At 46.7% G+C, this 24,720-nt stretch overlaps 2 protein-coding genes across 2 annotated transcripts in view; one reads left to right on the forward strand and one right to left on the reverse strand.

The window, feature by feature from the left end:
- The window catches only part of LOC109316232 (alpha-2-macroglobulin-like protein 1), a 61,712-nt gene extending 54,425 nt beyond the window's left edge, over window positions 1-7,287 (forward strand). The window contains exon 36 of the mRNA XM_019544138.1: window positions 6,898-7,287. The gene's annotated coding sequence lies outside the window, so the exon portion shown is untranslated. The remainder of the gene's footprint in view (window positions 1-6,897) is intronic.
- The window catches only part of LOC109315897 (alpha-2-macroglobulin-like protein 1), a 49,860-nt gene that overhangs the window by 9,380 nt on the left and 15,760 nt on the right, over window positions 1-24,720 (reverse strand). Inside the window, exons 7-28 of the mRNA XM_019543859.1 lie at window positions 23,917-24,076; window positions 23,051-23,135; window positions 22,242-22,353; window positions 20,217-20,331; window positions 19,462-19,571; window positions 18,825-18,992; window positions 17,578-17,808; window positions 16,907-16,970; window positions 15,795-15,940; window positions 14,331-14,480; window positions 13,903-14,016; window positions 13,115-13,223; window positions 12,647-12,770; window positions 9,845-10,070; window positions 9,579-9,705; window positions 9,146-9,267; window positions 7,419-7,473; window positions 5,668-5,751; window positions 3,903-4,079; window positions 3,067-3,148; window positions 2,399-2,555; window positions 2,130-2,204 (exon numbers count right to left, since the gene is read on the reverse strand). Of these exons, the coding sequence (XP_019399404.1) occupies window positions 2,130-2,204; window positions 2,399-2,555; window positions 3,067-3,148; window positions 3,903-4,079; window positions 5,668-5,751; window positions 7,419-7,473; window positions 9,146-9,267; window positions 9,579-9,705; window positions 9,845-10,070; window positions 12,647-12,770; window positions 13,115-13,223; window positions 13,903-14,016; window positions 14,331-14,480; window positions 15,795-15,940; window positions 16,907-16,970; window positions 17,578-17,808; window positions 18,825-18,992; window positions 19,462-19,571; window positions 20,217-20,331; window positions 22,242-22,353; window positions 23,051-23,135; window positions 23,917-24,076 (2,793 nt within the window). The remainder of the gene's footprint in view (window positions 1-2,129; window positions 2,205-2,398; window positions 2,556-3,066; window positions 3,149-3,902; window positions 4,080-5,667; window positions 5,752-7,418; window positions 7,474-9,145; window positions 9,268-9,578; window positions 9,706-9,844; window positions 10,071-12,646; window positions 12,771-13,114; window positions 13,224-13,902; window positions 14,017-14,330; window positions 14,481-15,794; window positions 15,941-16,906; window positions 16,971-17,577; window positions 17,809-18,824; window positions 18,993-19,461; window positions 19,572-20,216; window positions 20,332-22,241; window positions 22,354-23,050; window positions 23,136-23,916; window positions 24,077-24,720) is intronic.

A 24,720-nucleotide genomic window follows, 5' to 3' on the forward strand; every position in this document is an offset into this window, starting at 1 on the left:
TTTGTTATTCACCCATTTATCGACTTTGCACATCCCTTTAGTGGAGATCAGCTCACCATTATCAACAATGAGTTTTATCTGCTACCACTACCTGTGGCTTTTCTCTTATTGTTAATAACTAGGCTTTGACATGTTGATTTGTACATGAATGATCAACTGAAAATTAACCACCACCCCATTTGCTCTCAGACTGACAGTCCATTCATCTTTTGCTGCAATGGTTGTCATCATTCCTATGGAAACTGAATCTGAGTTAACATGTTTTCATTGCCCTCCTCATCCAGTCTGTGAAGTCTTTGCTGATGTTTGCAAACTCTTGTAAAGTCATGTAGTCCCCTGCAGCCTGTTGGAACTTAGAAAACTTAGGACTCCCTGGCAGGATGCCTTGCTGATTCACTCAGGGTTATACTGATCACCAAACTTAGGGTCAGGAAGGATTTTTCCCTTAAGTCAGACTGGCACAGACCATGGGGATTTTTGCTTTCCTCTGTAGTGTGGGGCATGGTCCATTTCCTAGGATCTTCTTGGCATTTATGAACCAACTATTTCCCTGTTGTTGCAGTGGCAGGGCTTTGGCAGTACTCTTGTGTCTCCTGCTTTTCCCAATGGTGTGTAATAAGGTGTTCTTGATGCTCCAGGTTTTGCACCTTATAATTGTGTGTGAGGATTTGAAATGGTGATTTTGCGGGGGTTCCTTGAATTAATGGTTGTCTGTGAACACAGGATGGGACTCAGTGGCCCAGAGAACGCCTTCCCATCCTGCATTCTTGCAGTTGTTCCTATCTGCTGGGTGTTGTCCTGGCTTGTGCAGTTGTCACAAAACACACACAGTTCAATGCACTGTTCTCACTTGCTACCAACTGTGCGCCATGGGCCATTCTGCCTTAGCTCCCTCTCTGTGAGATATTTTGGGTTCTCAGTCACCTCTGCAACGTTGTAGTGCTTTCCATTTTCCATAAGCTGGTGACTTCAGTGGCTTGTAAGATTTCCAATCCTCCAGAATTGCCCTGGAGTTTCCAGGAATTAGATATAAATCTCCAGGAGACTGCTGAGAATGACCCAGGAGATAAATGATAGGGCATTCATTAAAAAAATATTAAACATTGAATCTGATGTACATAGTAGTCCAATAGGTTTTTAAAATGTAATAGTAAAGTGTATTTGCCTTCTTGACATAAAGTCTACACACCCTAATCTGTAACTGATATACACAAGCATGCAGGCACGTTCACGTTGTGTGTCACGGGCACACTGGTGTTCCAGGAACGTCCCAGAATAGATTCAGAGTTGGCAACCCTTGGACAATTCTAATTGCTTTGTTGGGGGTTAATTAAGGCTATCAACAGTGACTCTTGAGTTTTCTTGTTAGGGATTCAAATCACATTCTGGTCTCTTTTCAGGGATTCCCCAAGGCAGACTCAGCTCTTCACCCTCAGATCAATCTTCTTTTTCTCAAACTCTAAGTCATGGTTCATGTTCATGTGGAATACGAATTTTCAAATATCGGTCATGCAGTTTCATAACTGGTCTTCTCACTGGAGCTGACAGCAAACTGCTAGATGCTCAAGTGCATCAGGACCTTCGGCATCAGGCAGAAGGTTCCCTTTTCAGCACCTTCCTTTGCATAGGTCCCTGTCACTTGCAGCAACAGTGTGAAGCCCTACTTTAATCCTCTCCACCTTTCATCCAAAGTTTCCACCTTCCACTCAGGTCATTACCCCCCATTGTGCTTTCTCCCCTAGTAGCAGTAGGTGTCCAGAAGCCTGTCTAGACCAAGATGTTGGAGAGAGATGCTTTTATGCAGAGATGCAATTCCAACTGCACCTGCATCATACAACACAGGCATCGGCAGTGCCTCTCATCAGGCTCCCCCTGCTTTGAAAGCTAAGCTAAGTGCCTAGAATTGCAATTCCCAATATTCCCCAGCCATGTGAGCTGTCTCCCAGGGATGTTCTTCCAATGGGCAGTGCAAACTTCTCTCCCTTCCCCCAACAACAATCCTGCACAGGAATGGTCGGAGCCTTCCCACCACCCCAGTAACTCCCTCCCTATAAGCAATGCTCTACCTCTGCCCACAGCAAGAGCTCTTTAGGACACAAAGCGATGCAACAAAGGTCCTGGATACTCACATTCACCATCTCCCCAGCCTCCAGATATGCTGCAGTGATGTAGGCAGCTAGGGGGACTTCGCCATCCACGCCGCCCTGTGGAAAGCACCAACACCCAGGGAGACAAGGGCATCAGAGAGAGGCAGCATCAACAGGACCCAATGCTCCCACCCAGCTTCTTTCCCACCCTCATCCCTGATGTGACCTCTCTGACAAAGCAATGAGGATGCTGAGCTACCTTCCACACTTTGGAAGGCAATGCTTTGAGGGCCACCCAGCCATGCTAGTACCTTCATGGCAGTGTTGAAGAGCTTGCCCACACTCTCAAAGCAGCCATTGGGCAGCTGGTGAAGCTGTATCCAGCTCAGTGCATCCCGGACATTCCTGTCATCGAGAAAGATGTACCGCTTGGCCTGCCCAAAACACTTGGCCACAAATGCTGTCAGCCTGGAGAAGAGGGAGGGAGAGTATGTGGAGGGCTGCAACCAGGAGACTGAGGATGAGGAGGGAAATGCTATGAAGGAGAAACACTGAAAAGAGAAAGAGAGAAAAGAAGAAGAAAGGCAGGAGAGAGAAAGAGACAAAGGAGTGAGGAAGAGGAAGCAGGAGGATACAGGGCAGGGAAAGGAAAGCAGGACCTTGATCAGAATCCTTTCCCCCACCCTCATCCCAGCACCTTGATGCTATGCCATTTTTGTCTGCCCAAATACAGCTCTCTATGCCAGATGTAGGCACATTTCCCTAGGGGTTCCTGGCCTCTGGGCAGAGTATGAGGCACCTTAACCCACCACCAGGGGCAGGGGCATGTACAGAGATTTCCTTCAGAGCAGATCAGGTACCTCTCCCAAGCAGCACAGTGAAGGGTCCTGAGGGGCTGGCAACAACCCACAACCTCCAGTTCCCAGAGCTCCAGGCTCTCAGACAGTGGGCCACAGGGAAGAAAGGCCCCACTGCTTACCAGGTGTTACCATCCTCATCTTTAGTCCCAAATGCACTGTAGGAACCATCATGATGTTTATAGAGCAGCTGCCTCTGATGCCCTAGGGAGACAGCAAGAAATGACAGTCACCCACTAGGGCTAGGAAAAGGGCATTTTTAGGGTGGATATGGGGAAGAGATGACAAGATATTTAAAATCTCGTTGGGAGGTATTTGCACAGGGCAAAGGTAAGGAAGGCAGATGACGTTTGCAGGATGAGTGTCAGAGGAGGAGGGGAGAACTACTAGCAGGTTGTAGACAAAGAGAAGCAGACAGATATTGGTATGATTACCATGGAGGATGAATGAGGGCTACTTGGAGGGTGGGTGCAAAGAAGGGATGAGGGAATACTGGCCAGATGGGTATGACATATGGGCAGGGTGACTAAGGGGTGGGGGTACTGATAGGCTGTGGGCAGGGAAAGGCGGGGAGTGAGTCACAGGATGGGGGTAGGGGAAGGGCAGGGGCACACTGGCTAGATGGGCATGGCATATTGGTAGAGTGGGTGTGGGGAGTGGTATACTGACATGGTAAGTGTGGAGAGTGTAGTACATCAGCAGGTGGGTGTGGGGAGTATAGTGCAATGGAAATCTAGACACAAGGGGCGTACAGGATATAGTATATTGGCAGGCTGGTGGTGGGAGTGGGCAGGGACAAACTGAGTAGCTGGGCACAGTATATTGGCAGGTTGTGTGCAGGACGTGGTATACTGGCAGGGTGAGCACAGTGTGCAGTATGTTGGCAGGGCAGGTGCAGGGGAAGTGTAGTATACTGGCTCGGTGGGCAGAGCAATGGGCCTGGGCTGGGGTCACTTGCCACTGCACAGGAAGCCTGTTGCCCGGTCCCTGATCTCTGGGGTCAGCTGCCCCGTCTTCTCCAGGTACTGCAGCACATAGATGATGGGAGCAAAGAGCACCATATTCTGCTCCCCACAGCCTTGGGGCATCTGCACCAGCCGGTCCAGGTTCTGCAGTGCTATGCCCATGATGTCACCTGCCGTAGGTGGGAAAGAGAGGGGTGCAGAAGAGGGGGTCAAAAAGTGAAGCAGAGGAGAGCCCCATGGGGCAGGAGGAAGGAGTCCCCAGGCTGGGACAGGAGTGATGCAGCTAGTCCCCCGGGGCATACCCACTGCAGCCTGCACAGCCTTGCCCCACAGCCAAGGACAGGGCAGTGCCCCACCCTGCCCACCAACATGTTACATCCCTCATTGCACCAGGAGTGACCCAGGTTCTCATCCCAAAGGGGCTTTTCCTTGAAGGGGGGCAAAAGGGGCAAAGAAGGCACCTGCCTTTATTCAGGAGTGTACCATCACCACATGGCGGGGATGGGAGGAGAAGGAGTGTGCCACATTGAAGCATGTTCTAGGGAAGTGAAGATCTATTTCTGCCCCAGGAAGGGGAAGGGGAACATTCCACTCAATTTGGAGTTATTTTTTCTTCCCCCTGCAAACACTCCTCAGAGCACAGGGCTATTTTCCTACCCCAAGCACATGTGGGGGGTGGTTTTATCGTAGATGGAGTATTCCATTGTAGTGGTAGGCAGGGGGGAGATCTGCTTAAATAGTCCAATAGAACAGGGGTGGCCAACCCACATCACACATGCCACAAGTGGCACAGGCAGTGCTGTGTGTGGTGTACAAGCCCTGGGCATTCAGTAAAGGCCAGTGTTGGAATAGAAGCAGGGGGCCTTGAAGTCCCCATGCTGGGTGGAGTGGAGCAGGGTACCACAGGCTGCTACCAGCAGTGCCATATGTTGCATACAAGAGCCAGGTTAACCCTTCCCTGGCCCTGTAGCCACTGCTAAATTCAGGGCTTTGGATCCTTATTCACCATATGAAATGGCAGTGCCTGCAGGGTCAGGGAAAGGTCATCCTGGCACTTGGGGGTGATGCTTCCTCTCACAGCAGCATCCCACCCCCACTTGGCTCGAGCCCCCACGTCTCCACTCCACTACCCCAGGATGCAAACCCTATAATGGCCAACTCTGTGAGGTGGGGATCAGCAGCCCTTGGTGGGTAGGGGAGATTAATTTGTGGCATGTGCCCTCTGTGTTCATCCATCCCCCCTCCTGCAAGATTGGTCCCCACTGGGTTAAAGCAAAGGCGGGCAGCATTTCCTCAACAGACTGAGTAGAGCAGTGTGCTGAGTTGAAGGGTAGTGGGAGAGGAGTCCTAGCTCCCCTCTGGGATGCTCTGTTACCCCAAAAGATGGTTTTCTCCAAGGTGGAATGATCCACTGGAAGGGAGTTCTTCTGTCCTGGGTCAGCTTCCCAGGTTGGAAGCAGCACCCTGGGGTTCATGGGTTTTAATCCAGATTTTATCTGAAGCAGTCACGGTCAGCTTACCTAGGTGGAGAGGACATGGGGGACCCAGGCCTTTCCCTTGGGAGTTCCCACAGTGTGTGGCTGCTGTACTGGGTCAAAACTGAAGCAGCTATTTTGGTGGATCTGGAGCACAAGCATGGGAAAGGGGGCAGGGGAGACCTAGCCTTGGACACACCATGCTGGAGGCTCACAGTGTGGGCACAGGGATGAGGGTCCCGGATCCCAGAGCTGCCTGCAGTGCTAGTGCTGGGTCCCTTACCAATGATGGAGACAGTAGCTCTGGCTGAACCTTTCACCACATTACTGGGTAGCTTCAGGGGCACCAAATCCTGCACTGGATTCCCTGAGACATGGAGGAGCAAAAGGAAAAAAAAGTCTAAGAAGGTAGGTTACAGAATCCCCTGTAAACTCTCCCCTGGAGCCAGCCCTGGCCTCTGCCTTGCACCTCCTTCCATGCATCTGGCCAAAACCTTACAGACTTCATGTCTGTTCCCTCTCACTCCTCTACCCCTTACTCCTCTGCACCACCTCTCTCTGCATCCTCAGTGGATGCTAAGCCTTCTCCCTGCACTGCAGTCCTCAACACCCAGGGCAACCTCCTATTGTGACTCCATCTCTTTCCAAACCTCAGGTGTTTTAGAAGGGTGTTTTGTCCCTTTGCCATCCCAACTATCTCCCACTCCCACAATCTCTTCCACGTTGCTGGTGGCCTCATCATCAACCAGGAACCTCACAGAAGGGGGGAAAGCCCTGAGGTCACCTCCAGTCTGTCTAGGAGTGGGCAGTGAAGGACTGTTCCCTGCAGACTGATCAGATAGCATATGACACGGCATCTCTTGCGGTGTGGGAGGTGTCTGGTAATCCCACAGTTCAGGGTTTTTGCTAGTTGCTGGTGGGGCCAGGATGGAATTTCTTCCCCAACATAAATGGTATTGGCTTCTGAGAGGAGGTGGGGGTTGCCTTCCTCTGTAGCACTGGGACACTGGCCACAGCTATGGCTGGGAGCAAGGAGAGCTTGATTGGAATGTGCTGATGTTCCTGCCAGTACTTAAAAAGTCCTGAAGCTCCTAACTACAGGTCTTGCTCTTCTGCTCACGGTCAGACCCATTGCCAAGTCTGGGGCCAGAAAACTAGGCCAGAAAACTAGGTTAGATGGAGCTGTTCTGAGCATTTTCTTATGGAACTACTTCCCTGTCATTGCAGTGGCAGGGCATTGACAAGGCCCTTGTCCTTCTGCTTTTATGTCTGGCTTACTTGTAAGGTGTACCTGCCTTGTGTTTCACAGCTGTGCTGTGCTGTGCTGTGGTGTGCAGCTAGGGGTGAGATTTTGCAGTAGTGACTCTGGGGATTCCTTGAATCAAGAACAGCTTGCAAATGCACCGCGGAGCCTCCTTCCTGTCTGATATTCTTATCTGTTCTAGTTCTAATGGCTCAAGCAATGGAGGCTGCCAAGCTTGTGCATTAGCAACAAGGGATATTTATATTACAGGCTTGGTCCTCCTGCAGGGACATTCAGTGGGAGCTCCCTTTTCTCCAGAATTGTAATGAAATTGTGCAACTTAACAAGGGGATAAGAAGGACAGACACAGCACTTGCCTACAAATTGATAAAGGCCCAGTGACCATTAAGCCTAGTCTGGCTGTGAAGAAGTGTTTCCTTTCAGTGAAGCATGCATGAGACAGTGGAAATGTCTCACCAAGGGAAGAGATAAAAGCCTCTCTGCTTCAACTGTTTAAAGCCAAAACTAGACAAAGCCCTGGAGAACAAGGAAAAATCCTGCACTGAAACTTGTGGTTGCACATAAGATGTGATTTTATATCTTCAAATAACACTCACATGCTGTTCCTAAGCCATATTTCCCAGGGCAAATATATTACTAATATGTCTCATAGCCATATAATTTCCCTATAGCAGCACCCCACCACACACCCCTCCCTTCACTGTCCACCTGTATGTCCCAGTACATGGTCACAGGGGATGCCTTATTACTGACCAGTGCAGACCACTTACCTCCTTTGGGGCACATCAAGGAGTTGTGAGTCTTTTCCACCAGCACTCCCTCTGGCTGTTGGGGAAAAGGTCAGCAATATCAGGAGTAGTGAAGAGAAGATAAAAACAGGGAGACAAGTAGGTTACAGACAGAACAGGTCAACAACCCATCTCCTACCTCAATATCCCAGAGTGTGGATCATCTCTTCCATAAGAAATGTCACTTTTTAAAAATTTGTTTTCATTCTAAAAGGGAATGAAACTAAATATTTTCAGGATTTCCTGTAAAACCAAAATTCTAAAAACAAGAAATCCATTTAAATACATTTTATTTAAAAAAAGGAATGTATTTTTTAGAATCCTTTTGGCCTCTATCTTATTTCTATTACTCAACATTATTTCCTGATATGTCACTAACAGTAGTGCATAACAAAAGGTCTAAATATTGTTTTATTAAAAAAAAAAGGGCTGTTACTCAATACAGAAAGAACTTTTTCACTTGTTTTCTGAAGTGAACTATCTCTTGTGCTGTACTGGAATAGGATTACACCTAAATGCTGGAGGCTGCAAATGGGAGAGGAACAGTCATACCCTGTTCACTCTCCCTTTCAGTATACACTCTCTGCCACTGTGTGACACAGGGTCTTTGGTAAGACGGAGTTGTGGTCTGACCTAGGAAATGACAGTTGTGTTCTTATTTTAAAACTTATTTTCTTGTTGAAAGCCTCAGTGTCGAACTGCTTTGTTTCAAATAGGACCACTTTGGAAAATATGTTAAGAAAGTTTCAGTCGGCATTCAATAGCAACTGCCCTTTATATTTGAAAAGGAATATATAAACTATTAACGTATATTATATCATGATGCATTGTGATGCATCAGAAGCAACAGTTCATAAATGACATGTAATACGTCTATAATATATGACCTTACTTGATATGTGGTTATATTATAAGCACTATTACTATTGATGTCACAAATAATGCAAAATAGAGATAACATAAAAATAAAACCACACAAAATAAATTATAAGATGAAATGGACACTTCTTTGTAAATTAAGTTTTAAAATGTTGTTCCAGCTGAAATTAAGTTCAACTGGGGGGAAAAAAATCTTCTATTTTCAAAGAGGCCATCATCGAAACTGATATAATTACACACACAAATGGTTTGGTTAAAACTGTATTTTTGGAAAACACTTTCATCAAAAACTTTCCTCCTCTGTCTAATCACAAACCCAGTGTGACTTTGTGCCAGGCTTGTGCAAGGGCTCCTCTGTCCATGGAACCCTCTGGGTTTTTGCTCCCTTTCCCTGCCCAAAAACTTATGTCAGTGCCAACTTAAGGGCCACAGAGCTCCCGACAAACCTGCCTCCAAGGCTCAGCTTCTGCAGTGGGGCCTAAGCGAGGGGAGCTGGCTTTGTCCTCTGACGGGGAGTGAGGGAGGCAGGATCAGTGGGTACAAAGCAGGCCCATATTCCAGGGGCAGAAGGAGGAAAGAGGTTGAGTTTGTGGGTCTTTCCCTAGGAGGAGGCACACAGGGATGGCGATGGGCATGAAGTGGAGGAAACTTCTTCCAGAAGCATATTCATCACCCCTCACTGGAAGGGCCTGGGTGCATCCTAGATCAGACGTGGAGATTCTAGTGAACCTTCCTGAAGAAAGGAAGGCAATGTGGGGACAGCATGAAACCTGATTTCAGATTTCCCCGCTTGCAGTAAGGGAGGAAAAGGAACTCAGCCCCAAACTGACCTGAACTAGAAGGGGTTTGATCAGTGTGTCTGTCCGTCCTCGGGCTGGCACAAATGGCCTCTCTTTTCCACAGAGCTCTTTGGTGGCCAGGGCCTCTGTGCTGAGAGTGATATTCACCAACCCTGAAAATAAGCGACAACCACTGTATAGGAGCCAACCCCTATGGAAATACCCTCCATTGTGCCAATAAATGGCACCTTCCAAGGACATTCTGCAGAACCTGTGCCCTAGTGATGAAAAGGTCTGTAACCTATTCCCAGAGCCAGACAGCATTCTTCATCCTAGGCTGGATGGCAAGTTGCACCCTCCAGCGAAAAGAGCACATATTCCTATTCTTTTTATCCAGTGCCACATGAAGGGAAGTCAAATAATGTACAGAGTTGCTTCCCTCAGCTTCTTCCTGCTTACTCCTTCCCGCTCCCGTTTTCCTCACCCTGGTGTGTAGGTGTGACTTCCCACTGAAATGTCTTGGCTTCGTTGCCACACAGGCAGGTGGTGTAGAGACAGCTCTTACACAGCTCCAACTGATAGTCTGAGGACTCTGCCAGGGTCACCTGGATCTAAAGAGACAGCAGTGATGGACAAATAGAACTAAGACGACATAAGATATGTGCCATGAGTGTGAATCCAATCCAAGTCCAGAGGCATTTCTCCCACACACCGTACCGTACCTCATGTGGAGCCACTGGTAGGGCTTACCATAATGCACTTAGGAAGATAGTTGAAGACAGTGGCCTTCAGGACAAAGGTCTCTCCCCGGATCACAGCATATGGCAGTGTGGGCTCTACAAAGAATGGCTTGAAGGTCTGGAGGCTTGTGGTAGGAGCAAGCCCAAAGCCAATCTCAGCTGTGCAGAACATCCCAGCTTTCCACTCAGTGATGGTGTCGGGCACAGTAACTGTGACATTCCTATTTCCTTTGGGACTGAGAGGAAAAAACAAAAAGAAACAAAATGCTTTAGTAGAACACCATTGCCTTAGACAGTAGCTGTTCATGCCTCAAAGAAGTTGTGACCCTTTATTCCCAATGTGTCCATTCCCATGACCTTAGTCTGAGCATCACTGAGCTGTGAGGTCTCTGAAAGCTCACCCCACCACCACTTCCATTTTGTGCTTTGGGCAGGTCTCTGCTTTTTCATTCAGGCCACAGACAGTGTTCTCTGGGATTTGCTGTTCATGTGTGTTAAAATAATCCTATCTTGTGAGAGAGGCTGATTGCCCTCACCTCCCATTGAAGTCCATTGGGAGTCAACTGCAGGTGAACTTTGAGATTCCCAATCCAGTCGTCTAGAGCTTAGCCCTGGAACTGCCAACATCAACATTTCTGACTGGAATAAGATGGATAGGATGACCATAAATTTTGTTTTCACCAGGATAGTCCCATTTTAATACACCTGCCCTGGCTAGATTGTCCAAATGAATGGTTTTATCCCAGTTTCAAAAATCTCTGTAAACTTCTCAGAACATGGTCAGATGTACATTTGAAGCAATTCAAATCCTACTTCAAGCTGAATCACTTCAAAAGCAGAGCAACTCAGTATTGTTCAGATGTGCAGCTGCCTCCCCACATCCACATCAGGATGTCATGACCAAATGCAGTGGCAATACTCTCCAACCATGGCACACAATAGGGGGCTGCCAGTACTTTGGCATCCTGTAGCACTGAAGATTGGAGCTCATAGACAGCTAAGTATGGAGCGGTGTGAGTGGGAAGCAGAGTGTTACAGGAGGACTTTGAAATGGCAGCCCTTAAATAAGCACCTCCCAACATTTTTCAGGTTGTTCTACTTCGAGACTCGGGAAAGGTGGCCACTATAAGACAGTGGTTCTCAACCTTTTTGGACTCAAAGCACTCCTTGTTGGACTCAAAATCATCCATCGTTTAATTCACAATGCACCTCATTAAACTCAAAACACTCCTTAGAAAATGCCAGCTCTTACCTTTCACTTGTTTCTTCACTATGGGGAAAAAAAAAAAAATCAAGCAATTTTTCTGCTGCAGACAACTCAGACTGTAACCAGTCAGAATATTTTTGACACTATGGATTCCTATGGGAAATCTCAGAGTTTTATCTTGTGAATCATGTGTATGTGTTTGTACACCTACTGGTGTTAAAATTGTGTGGCATCCTGTGGCAACCTTGAAAGGATATCACATATCCTGGGTGCCATGGCACCCTGTTTAAGAATCACTGCTGTAAGTGGAGAGTCAGGATGGCTTTATGCAGGGCAAGTGAGACCAAGAGAGCAAAAATTTCCATACAAATATCATTAATGATAAAGCTTAGATCTTTCCATACACAGCATGTGCCCTCTGAAGACCTAAAAGCACTTCATGAACACAGGTGACTACTGCTCCTCTTCTCTTGTGACTGAGGAAGCCATCACAGAGAGAAGTGACTTAAGGCCATGGTAAGTTAATGGAAAACCCAAGTATCAGAATTAAAGTGTCATCAAATAGTTCCCAATTCTTTTTTTTTGCAGTAACTCCATTTCCATCAGCTTTTGACCCCATGTACAGGCTGAGCTTGACCACTACAACTGAATTTCTATGGGGCACATGATACCACTCTTTAAATGCTGTGAACTATATACATTTGAGACCCTTAGTTTGGAAACTGCTCCCATTCCTACATGCCAAGAACACATGTGCCCCTAGACTTCACTCCAGAGACCCAGTTTAGTCTGCCTCTGAACAGTTCACAACACCTAGAAGCAGAAATTCTGCATCAAAGAGATGAAGTAGAGTCAAGAGACAGTCATATGGCTGACATTAGTGACTATTAAGACAACCAACAACAATCTGTACTTAGGAGAAAATAACCTGCCAAAAGCTTACTAGATGTATGTTTCCTACTGAGGGAAACATGCCCCAAAGAGTTAATTTTTGCCTACTGTGTGTGATGAGATTGGTTTGCTGAACTGAACACATAACAAAGTCATCTTTAGGAAGACAGCGGGTGGTCAAAGTGAATTAGAGACACCTGCTGTAGAGCAAACAGAACTGGTGAAGCCTGAGCCCAGTTACTTAGTATTCTGACCAGATTCCAGAGAGGGACAGACAGGGACATAACTAGAGAAGACAGAGATGGAAAATCTTCCTTAGCTCATCCTGCCCCTCCCCAGAGATTTAGTACAGGATGGTTACCTATTGGGTTATCATATGCTGATGTCAGTAGTGAGACCATATAATATATAATACTTTTATATCAGATCAAACACAAGGGTAAGTCTTGTCAAGATTGTTTTTCTTTAAATGGATTCTAGCTTTTTTATGGCCATGGGCATTTAATGAAATAGAAACCTGGCTGAAACTTCATACTGCAAAACTGATTACCAGCAGCTTGGCTGTTAGAGGATTCATACTATCTGAACCTTTCCTGAGGTGTGTGACTCAGCAGTTATCCCCATTCATCTGATATGCTAAGAGTTGACCATATCTGTATCCATTCAAGATCACACAAAGACAGTCAGACAAGGTTCCACTGTTTTTCTACTTACCCTATAGGAAATAAATCCCATATCCAGGTTTCGGGAAAATACTTGCGGACTTTCTCTTCAATGGTGGGTACCGGCATAGGTGTGGTGGTTCCAAGTGTAGTTGCTGTCCCAGTCATAGAAAATGCTACGGGGAACAAGGACTTGGTTATTAGAAGACCCTTGGAACCAGTTTACAGGCAGGAGAGTCCCATCCTTAGCTCAGAAATTAAATGGCTGGAAGTCAACCTATTAGCCAAGAGGCTAATGTAATGACATACCCACGGACAACTTTCTTACAATTTAGGGCATCGAGCCCTCAAGCACAGGCTATGTCAAAGCTTAGGGCAGAGTGGCATTTTCTCTTTCTTTTCTTCCTGCATGTAGTCACAACATATTTTTACCTAGAGCACTGAGCTACTTCTGCCTTAAAGGCAGAGCACTCATCTGAGCAATAAGAAAATGAAGAATGAAGAGCTGGCAGGTACCTACTTTGGAGAAATGGCCTTATCTCATCCCACATATATGGTTTGGGTGTAGTAATTAGACACTCCCTTGGCTTCTGGATATTGGTGTTGGATAGGACTTTCAAGCCCATTGCCTGAAGACAGAAGGAAAAAGGGGATGCAAGGAGTTTGGGTATCAGAAGCCCATCCTTCCCTCTCCCTCTCCCCTCTGTCCTTCTGATAAGTCTGCCATCCTTTTTATACAGGGGGACCCAAATCTCCCTTTGCCCTAAGAGATGAATCTCTCACTTTGGGACTTACATCCTGAGACAATGAGACAATGTGACAGCTTCAGTTGATTTATCCGGCCTGACTCAACCAGTGCAAGTATATTCTCCTTCAGCTTTATCAGATTCATGGGAAAATAGCAATGCTTCTGCTGGAAGCCTTTCCCAGATACATCCATTAAAAGGGGGGCTCCTCAAGGCAAAGCAAAAGTGTTTCCTGCTGGGTACCAGTGTCAGAGGCCCAAGTGGTCAGCAGTGCAGAAGAGCAGTGTAACCCACTGCCCATCTAATCTAAGGCATTCTTAAACACTTGGCCTGAAGGCAATCAAAACTCCAACAAACCAGTAACTGTTGGCGTTCTGAGCCACCCAACCAACAGGTTACTGGTGTGCAACAGAAACATTTCCTATTGGTCGTTAAAGTCAAGTAATTTATGTAACCAAACAATGGGGTATTGATGTCTATTGGAGCTGTTTCCTAATAACCTGGCTGCACAATCAGAGATCCTGGTTAACCTAACCTGAGGAGAGTTATAAAATATTATTACCTTGAACAATGTGAAAACATCTGGCTGCTGAGCATCTGGGAACCAGCAGTAGTTATCTTCAGACACTTGGTAAGGGTAACCTGAGCGGTAAATATATGGGAACAACCCATAGATCTGGGGGAAGCAAGAAAGAATAAAAAATACCAGTAGGTGCAACTATGAGCCCACATGTTCCTCCCCTAACAAGTCTCAGGTTTGCCTGAAGCTTTGTTCCCTGCTATGGCATATAAAGTTAATGAATTAAATAAAATAAAATATCATGGATGGAAAGTTCAGCTTTGATCTATGTCTGTAGATTAGGGATGATGGTACTGTCCTCTCGAGAGCACTTTTGTGGTCACTGGATGCAGAGTGCTGTTTTTGTGTAAGGTATTCTCCTTACATGCTTTCTCTCACACACACAAACAGGCAGGGCTGGAGTCATTTACCATGGAGTTACTCAGCTCTTTTTCTGGCCTCATCAGAACCACGCTTTGATCCACAGCCCGGACAGCACACATAGATCCAGGAGCTGCCTGCATCTCGAGGCTGACATCTGAACCAGGAAGGGCCTCCTCCTCTGAGAAGCCCAGCTTCACCTAGAAGGGCATGGGAGGAAAAAACACAAAAGTGGGGTGACAAAAGCTGCTGACCCTCCTGCTGGGCCTAGTGGTAGGGAGGAGCTCTGCATGGTTCAAATGAATGGAGTCCTCTAAGGATTCACCTTAGTTCAGGGGTGGGCAAAATGCGGCCCATGAGCCGGATGTGGCCCACCAGGCCATCCTATCTGGCCTGTTGGGCCCCTAAAAAATCTAGGAAATTAATATTTAGCTGCCTCTGGCTACCTGTCATGTGGCTCTCGATGGCTTGCCAAAACTCAGTAAGCGGCCCTCTGCCTGAATAATTGCCCGCCCCGACTTAGGTGGAGGTGGTCTCTTCGAGAGGGTATTGAAGGGAGTGCGGTGGTGATGGCAGCAGGTGGATTCTGAAGGGATAGATCATAGGGCAGTTGGGGGCTGGGGGCAGATTACTGTGAGCACGTAGTGATATTACAGAGGCCTACTCTGCAGGCTACAGCAGATCATTCACATAGTAGCACAGCCTGGGGACAGCGTAGCACATCTGCCTGTGCTCTTTTCTCTGCTCCACTTCCTCCCTGAGCCCCCAGTTACATTCAAGGTCTCAGTCTGCATCCTCAATCCCTCTGTGACACTGGGCTCAGTTTCCCGAGGCACCTCTTCCCCTTGTCTGCTCACAGCTCCGCAGGACAACTGCGCTCCTGAGGAGTAACAATGCTCTGTCTTCAGGGGGCCAGACTGCTCTGCACAGGACAAGGGGGCTCTTTCTCAGCTCATAGCCCTTTCTGTGCAAGTGGTAATGCCCACTTCTGTGATCTGCTTTCACCCACAGTCTCCTCAACCTCCTGCAACATAAATACCAAACCACTCCCAGTACCCAAAGAACAGGCAGAGAGATCCTGAGAGCTGCTTTGGTTCACTTCATCTGTGATGCTCTGCACCTGCAGGACAAGCATGATGCAGGAACCCACCTGGACAGACCCTGCTAGTACCTGCCTGTCCTGCATCCACACACACTCAAACCCACTTCACATGAGCACCCCCTTACATACCCCCGCAATGCAAAGCCAGTCACTAACGTACCTTTCATATACCCCTATGGTATCTCTTCCCATCCATTCAAGCATTCATTCAGAACATTATGCTACTTACCACATCCCTTGCAAGCTTCCATTCATCTCTACAAACACCTTCAGTTCATCACTACCCCAACCACTGATGCACAGAGTGGCCCACATTATCTACTGCTTGCATTTTCATCATTTGCTTGTGTCCCTTATTGGAACAAGAATCTTATCCCAGAAACTCAGACATGCCCTCAGAATAAAGTCCCACCTTATTTTTGAAGCACATGGAAACACTGAAGGGGGCACTGTCCGCAATGATTCCTCCAGTGGGGAAGATGACATACACTATGATGGCAGGAGCTGGAGCATAGTCAGAAGTGAAGACCAAAGGGATAAAGAAGTGGCCTGACATCACTAAAAGGAAGGAGAGAATGAGGAAAAGAAGGGTACATTTCTGTTACCAAAGCTATCAAGATCTCCATTTATCCTCATCCTCCCTTTGCCCAATTTGCTCCCTTTCTCCTCAATCAGTACCAAAGAAAGGCCCACAAAACAACTGGTGTCCCCATGGACAATGTCAGGCGTTAGAGAACAGCCAGAAGCTCTACCCATCTCTGCCCTTCTCCAGAAGGGGGCTGACAGCCTCAGCATTTTGGCTGTTTGCAAGGTGTTCATCTCTGCCAGGAGCATTTCTCTCAGAGTCACCTTATACTCTGTTGTTACTTAGTTGCATTACTGTAGTGCCTGAGGCCCCCCGTCATGGGTTGGGAACCCATTATGCACAACACTAAATGAGCACAGAGCAAAAACAAGGCTTCTGCCCCACAGAACTTACAATTTAAGTGTCAAGACCAACAGACGGAGCCAGACAGATGGCAAAGTCAAGGGTGCAATCAATACATGTCAGCAAGACAGTTTGTGGTATATAGGCACACCGGCTGTCTGGCTGCTGTGGGTATCATGGTGAAAGAGCATTTTAGGGAAGCACTAAAAGGATAACCCCACAGTTTTGAGAGGTGTACAGGGAGCTGCCACCAATGTGAGATAGCAGGAGGGAAAGCATGAGAGAGCATTGTGTTTGATGATAACTAGCCGGTGGGGGTGGAGGCTAGCTAGCTAGCCCTGTGGGATAACCGAGGAGGGAGTCCACCCCTCGGTGCTGAACAAGAGATGGCAGGTAGGGAGGGAAGGCCATAAGGGACCATGAAAATGCAGACAAGTCATTCAAGCTGGACTTGGCACAGAAGAGGCTGTTCAGGGGGAGTGCTCCAAAAAAAACCCCAAACCCCCAAAACAAACAAACAAACAAAATGATTCAGTTCACACAGCAGAGCCCACAGAGGAACAGCTGAGCATAGGAGAGGAGGAGGAGGAACTTACAGCTTGGCAGGCCAACCCAGACACTCTTCTGACCTGAAAGGATGATTCCCTTTTTACCAGTGACCTACAGGGGAAAAGACAGACCATAAGAGGAAGGCCAGGAAATATTTGAAATATAGCTCATTGTTTGAGAGCATCATGGAGGCAAGATTTCAGGGGAGAAGGACTCAAAGGAAACGGCACACACAACTTTATACCTTCCAGGGTACAAATTATAATCCCACCTCTAAATAGGGAGAGAAGGTGGCTGTAGGAGATCAAGGGAGTGAGATATGCAGACTTATCTGTAGGATGCCTGTTCTGATCTATCTAGGGTCCCTAAGATGCAAAAGTGTTGGTTATCCGGCAGCTGACTGATGGTCTCTAGGCTGAACTGTGTAAGCAGCCAAGTTCTTAAAGGCACTGGTACCCAGAGAGAACAAAGAGAAAACAAGGCTAGACAGCCACTATACTGGTCTTTTCAAGGCCTGAATGAACTTCCATCTATGTGACTGAACTTCCATCTTGCCTCCAAAATGTGGGTTTCTCAAATGCATCACTGAGGAACTTTGTCTGGGTCAGCACACGCACATGAGGTCAACTCTGCCATTGCCTCAACTGTCGCTGTTCTGTGATCCAGCACCTCCCATCATGCCCCTTCCCTCTACACCAGCACTCTCATAGATACTCACATAGTAGGAAAAAGTCATATGTTTGGAGCCATGCATCAGGTCTCGCCGGTCAATTCTGTAGTCCACCTTAACCTGCTGCATTTTGCCACAAGGCAGAATCCCTGGCACACGTACAATCCTGAGGAAGCTCTCAGTGGTGGTGTAAAATGGCTGTATGAAATGGTAGGCATTCTGGTAAACCACACTGGCTGTCCCTGGAACATACTCTGGATCCAGAGGCAGGAACCTCCCCTGCCGAGAGTGAAAAACAGTAAAACTCCTTGGGTGAGTAAATCATCCCGAGTAAAAGACTTTGACATTGATGGTGACCTGCATCACAGAGAGTACTTGGATATCCTGGGCCAAATTCATCCCTCATGTGAATACCAGGTATGGCAGCATATTGTCAAGTCAGGTTCACCCGCTACTGTAATTTACAGTAGATGGTACTACCTGTAACTGTTAATGGTGAGTGCCAGACAGCAGTTAGATATTCTGGCAACCTCTAGGGGCTATCAATGTCTTTGGGCAGAAGAGCACCTTAGAGGGGGGTATTATTCTTACACCTGGTAGAGGAAATTCTGCCAAAACATTGTGGAACTGAGGTCCAGTCCATGATAGGGTAGACTGGACTCTTGAACCCTGGTCAATAGCAAATTTAGGAGTGGACCCCTGATAAACAGACACTGGATAATCTACTTTGTTTTGGCAGCTCCTGCAGCTAAACTGGTTCCAAATGTACTGGCATCTGCCTTTCCTTCGAACTAAACCAGTAAGGCTGAGAGGAGGGGCACTGGTATGTGGGCAACCCAGTACCTCCATATACACCGCTCATGCTTTTATGCCCTGGAGAGGTCACTCCAGCTCTGCAGAAAAGCAGACTGCACCACTGCATCAGGACTATCATTCACAAATTGGGCTCTACTGCCATGCTCGCAGATGTTCAACAAGCTGATGCCTTGCTCAGTGCAAATCTGTTGTTTCGTGAAACAGATTCCTATGGATGCCTATGGTTTATATGGCAGGATGGGAAGCTTAAGTCAGATGGACAGTGTCAGCAGACTTTTGTGAGGAGCCCAGGACTTGAATAATTTCAGAGAATAGGCCTGATGTGCCTCAGAAATGCTGTTTGTGGGGAAGCCAGGAAGTCAGAATTATAGTTCTTCAGTAGAGCTATGGTGAACCATCTGCAGAGCAATAAGCTTGTTCTGGAAAGCACATTGAGTCCCTCTTTCTCACAAATAAGGAAATCCATCTTCCTCACTTACCTCCAGTGAGACTGGATTATCACCCCAAGCATTTGTGTCCAGCTCAAAGTAAACTCTCCCAGTGTCATCTGTGCTGTACATTGCCGTGAACTGTTTTCCTTTGTAGCTTACAATCAGGTAAATGTTTGTGTTGTTCATTAACCTGCCTTGGTGATCAATCATCTTAACCTAAGAACCCCATGGGGAATGGGAGGAAACAAAGCAGTTTTGTCAATAGATAGAACATTGCTCAGCCTAATCACCCTCAGCATCTCCAGATCAGAGAAATCAGTGGCAGTCCCAATTCCCAGAACTTCTGAAAGAGCCATCATCTCCTATATCACCCTAGTTACTGTATTACAAGCAAGCACCATTAGCAAGATGATCACTCCCAAAGATAGCCTGGGTCCCTCATCTATACAATTGCATACATCAAAGTGTTTGACCGTTGACTGAGGTTTGACCCCTGAACGCATGTTCCTCTTTGTTTTCACTGCTTATGGTGTCTTTTATTAAATAACATCTTCCACAGAGGTTTTTACCTGTAAGTCATAATTTGTGACTTTTTAACCCTAGTTTAACCAAGTATCTCCAGTATAGTCATTGAGATTGCAGCATCACTACTGTGATACTTTCCAGAGGTGTAGTTAAGCGTTACCTTCCCTGTGTAGACCTCTCCACGGTAGTAATAAGGGTTTGCCTCCTCAAATGTGGCTCTCCCAGCTGTCCTGGAGATGAAGAAGTTGCCAGAGGCATTGACCTGCACTCCTGAAGGAACAGATTTGGAAAAAAAGGTGTGAAAGGGGGAAGCAAACAAAGAACCGCTCCACAAATCAGTTTCACCACTCAGACAGCCCACTGGCAACACAATTATACATGTCAGGCTGCATATACCTTATGCCCCTCCCAGGATTCTGGCATACCTAGCTTCCCATTCTAATTCTTTCAGTGCCACAGCCCACCACGAGATTGGACCACTTCTAGGGAATCAAGGAGCCTTAAAGATGCAAGTGTGGGGGTTTAGAGCCTCCAGGGTCAAACCAGTGGAACTGAACTGTAGATCCCCTGTGAGTTTAGAGCAGGGGTGGGCAAAATGCAGCCTGCAGGCTGGATATGGCCTGCCAAGCCATTCTATCCAGCCCATGGGGCCCCTAAAAAAATTTAAAAATTAATATTTATGTGCCCCTGGCTGCCTGTCATGCAGCCCTCGATGGCTTGCCAAAACTCATTCAGCAGCCCTCCACCTGAAATAATTGCCTGCCCCTGGTTTAGAAGTAGCCTAGCCCCTGAGCTTCTGTGAGCCTGGGTCTCAGTGCTCGTAAGAGAAGGACAGGTGGCCTACAGTGCTCCCAGTATGCCTGGGTATGCCTTGAAGTGCTTTTAGTATGCTTTTGAAGACACCACTGGAGTTACCTGTGTCAATCTCCTTTAATGTGACCATTGCATCAATGCTGTCCCTGAAGTTGGGAGAAACTTGGAGAAAGTCGCCCAGATTGACAGATGTGGAGAAGCAGCCCATCTTATCTGTCTGAAAAAAAGAGAGAGCAAAGTCCAGATGAGACCCCAGCACAATAGGAGAGTGACCAGCAGGAGGTAAAAATGTCATGGAACAGAACATAGCCTCTTCTTGCTGGAGCTCACCACTCTGCATCAGAGGACACCTTAAGAGCTAATGATCTAAGTCTCACTCAGACAATATCGCCCTGCCTACATGGTGATGTGCTTCTGTCTCCTGCCTGCACCATGGCACAGCACAACATGGTGCCAGGAGTGGCTAGATCTCAGCATCAGAGGCAGAGATGGTGATTCCTGTGGTAAAAGGAATGTGGAGAGCAAAAACCCTTCTTTACCTCCTTCGTCCTTTCTGTGTGCACGTGCATGTGTGTGCATTTGTGTGTGTGCCTTTGTGAATGTGTGCATGTCTATCAGTTCATATCTATATGTGTGTATATATGTGTATGTGCACATGTGTATATGCATGTGTGTCTTTACAAAGCCTATTTAACATTTTTTTAAATGTTTCTCTGTTGCTGGGTGAAAGACCCCCTGGAACAAAGGGAAGACTGGTCCACCAGGCAAACACAAAGCCCAGTTAGATGCACAGATGGAAAAACTAAAGGAAACAACCAACTATTTGTTTCCTTTAGTCCCTCCCAGCTCTAATCACCTTGGGGTGTCACTTTCCAAACAGCAGATAAAATTTTTCAGACAGAGCTTTTTTAAAACAATAATGATCTTCCCTCAAAAGGAGCAGCTCGGTTGAGAAAACAAAAACAAATGGGCCCAGATTCCCTAGAGGCAAAGGGGGAGAGGACCAGATGGATAAGAGAAATGGGAATGCTTAAGCAAGGGGCAGGCAATTATTTTGGGCAGAGGGTCACTTACTGAGTTTTGGCAAGCCATCAAGGGTCACATGACAGGCAGCCCAGGGCAGATAAATATTAATTTTCTAAATTTTTTAGGGGCCCCGTGGGTCGGCTAGGATGGCTTGGTGGGCCACATCCAGCCCCCGGGCCGCATTTTGCCCACCCCTGTCCTAAGGGGAAACCGCAGTGGTAGGTTAGCTGACAGCCAGAGGTGCCCGAGGCAAGTGCATGCTCTAAGCAGGCCAGGAAGGTTCCCACTAGCTACCTTGGAGCTAGCACCATCACTACAAGGTTGGAGCAATTTCTGTATGCCCTTAATCATACAGCAAACTTCACAGAGTCCATGGCACCTCTCCTTACAGCTCAGCCCTGAGAGTATGGTAGGCTTGTTTGGGGAGGTTGCTTGGGCAGAAGAGGCATTGATGTTAGGTACATTCATCTTGTTGAAAGGGCATGGTCTTTCCCTATTAAATGGCTTTTGGGGCTTTCTGGTGTTAAAATAAGCCAGAGTCTATTCCACCTATTGGGCACCCAACTGTGAGTCTATTATATCCTCTTTGACTCCCTGAAAATACATTGATCCATTATTTTTGTAACATGCCATCATCTTAGCATTAAGATTATGTATCAAAAAAGGGGTGAGGAGAAGGCAGACTCACCCACTTTTGCATTAACTGGTTTTCAGGGACTCAAGTGGGGAGAATAGGATGGCGCTTAGGCACCTGAATTCACTTACTTTCTTCCCGTATAATCTGGCTCAATGTGCACAGTTGAACTCAAAGCAATTCAAGGGGGAAACATAATAGAAAACAAGGAAGGGTCAAACTTGGAAAAGAAAAGAGAACTAGAAAGGGATAGAACACAAGAAAAGGGAACTATCCAAGTTTACCAACAGTAAACAAAAGCAGATGTTAGTTGCGGGTGAGTAACAAACTTAGGGATTAAACATGGAGAGAAACCAACTGAAAATAAAACACTTACAATTGCCTCCCTTTCCCCTTGGCCCAAATAGTGTGGCTTCTTTGCTCTGTTGTATAGGACTGTGGCTCCTGTCTTGCTAAGGGACTCTTACCTGGCTGAGATAGCTCTTACAGAGGTCTGCTTTCTCCGGGCTGGGCAGGGACCAACGCTTCCGGCACAGGGTTACCTCCATCCCCCCTTGCACACCTTTCCCATAGGTGTATCTGCATGAAAGAGTAGGAGTGGCAGATAGTTGCAAAATAGAGGAACTGCTCCTGTGCATTGACAGATTGAATTCACTGTGTGGATGGATACAAGAAATGTATAAGGCATACCAAGAGAATGGCATTCCTCCCACCCCTCCATCCATTATTTGGCTTCTGGCTTCTGTTTTTAGCTTCCTCTAGCACTAGACATTGGCAACAGCTAGAAGTAGGAACTGGTCTGGCCTGAACTGAGACAATCTCTTAGTACTCAGAAACGTCTTGGGTGCTTGACTGGACAGTCTTGCTCATGTACTCATGTTTGAACTGACTTCCAGATCTGGAGTAAAGTCCACTTCCTAGTCTGAGTGCCTTTTAACCTAACAAATCCTCTGCCATGTTGTGTCAAGGCACTAGTGATGCCCTCATTTCCCCTGGTTTTTGCCTATGACACAATGTCCAGTTTTTTAGGGTTTTGTCCATCATAGGTTACTTTGTGGTTGTGATGTGTGAGGGAGGTTGGGATAGACAATCCTTTTGGACAAATGGTTACCTACAGATACTGGGGACTGGACTGCATAGCCTCAGGACCCCCTTTCTATCCCATGTTTCCACATCTGTATGTTTCCTGGAGGTTCCCCTAAGTTATACAGGGGACTTTGCTCATCACAGACTAGAGTGCAGTAGTGTGTCCCTCCCACCAAGGAAGCCTCCTCACCTGCCGCACACCTGTAGTGGGAAAGTTTTATCCAAAATGTAAATATGAATTGGCTTCTCAAAAATCACTTCAAATTTTGGCAGCACTGGAAGGGAAACCCAGAGAGACAAGAGGGAATAAGTACATCTTGCTGAGGATAGAGGTGGAGACAAACCCTGGCTGAGTGGGGGTAGGAAGTCTCATTTTCTTCTTTTTAAGGGAAGACAGTTTGTTTCCTGGGTGTTTACCCCAGTGATGATGTCTATGCTCAGCCTGCCATTCTCTGATGGCTCAGAATTAACTTGTAGAATTCCCTGACCTCTCTCAGTTGTTTGTGATGAGTGATGACGGAAAGAGGCTACCCACAGCTAACGAAGTATTACTCCTACATGGCTCTGGAAAGACCGAAGAACAAAAGTCCAGCCCTGGGCACATTCTACAAACAAAGCCAGAGAGGGTGAAAGTAGAGTTTACAAATTCCTGTAGAAATAAGCACTGAGAATGGAATTTTAAGAAGGATTTAAGTGATGCAGAAGCTTGTGCTCCATTGAAAGCCAATGGGATGCTTTCTTCTGCATCACTTAAGCTCTTTAGAAACTCCCACCTTCATGCCCTTACAGTCAGATTTCAGGAGTCAGCAGATTGTAGTGCTGGTGTTGCTCCATTAGAGCCACTGTACTGTACCCAACCAACCAGGGAGCCAGAAAATCACCTCCTTAAACAATATCCATTATGAATTTGACTCCTTTCTCTGTCCAAAGTGACAACTTTCCCTCGACAGATGTGATTCTCCATCTACCATCAGTTTCTTGTATTGAAATGGGATTCCTCTTCCCAGATATGATTTCCCATGCCTCATATCTGCCCCACAGATTTCCAATTTATACCATATTCCTCTACGGAGAAGCTGCTGTATGCTTTCCCATTGGCTACGTTGATGACATACATCCCCAGGGGAGGCTCAGCAGCTAGCTGGAAAGATAAATCTGCAATGCCATCCTGAGCTACCACGTCCAGCCACTGGCCAATCCGGTTGCTGTTAGGGTCCTACACCCACAAGAGAGAGGAAAAGCCAGTTATTACAGCCTCTTAAATAATCCAAACTTCATCATGTACAGCTATTTCAAGGTTAATGCTATTACTCATTGGGTTCTAAACTGGTCTCTGATGGTGTGTGTAGATGAAACGGGGGCCCTAAATTGAAGCGGTGGGTTTTTAAAAACAGTGCTTTAGTTGGTATGTGATTTAATATTTCAGCCTCCCAGTCCTTTCCCCACTTCAAGGTTCATCCCCTAGAAGCACAGATGGGAGTAGGAGTGCTGGCAACACTTCTACCCTAGGAATGGAGATAAAGTTGCAAATGGAGAACCTTTTCATGAGGAGTAAATCTAACTCATATTTACACTGGTGTAACATACAGCAGAACTTGGTTCACAATGGGCCCATCTACATGAGATATTAAAAGCACAGTAGACTAATCCTACTATGCATTACTATGTCATGGCAAAAGCTGCATTAGTGTGCACAGTAGAATTGTCTACTGCACATTAGCATAATGTAAAAGATGTGCACCGACACTACCACGCAATATTGCCAATTATGACACAATAAACTTAACATACCAGAATTACGGTGCATTAATACACATGTAGACATGCCCAGCGTCTAGGATACAAGGAAACCCTGAAAAA

The sequence above is a fragment of the Crocodylus porosus genome, unplaced genomic scaffold, assembly GCF_001723895.1.
Source record: "Crocodylus porosus isolate Cpor-Errol unplaced genomic scaffold, CroPor_comp1, whole genome shotgun sequence".
NCBI classification, from domain to species: Eukaryota; Metazoa; Chordata; order Crocodylia; family Crocodylidae; genus Crocodylus; species Crocodylus porosus.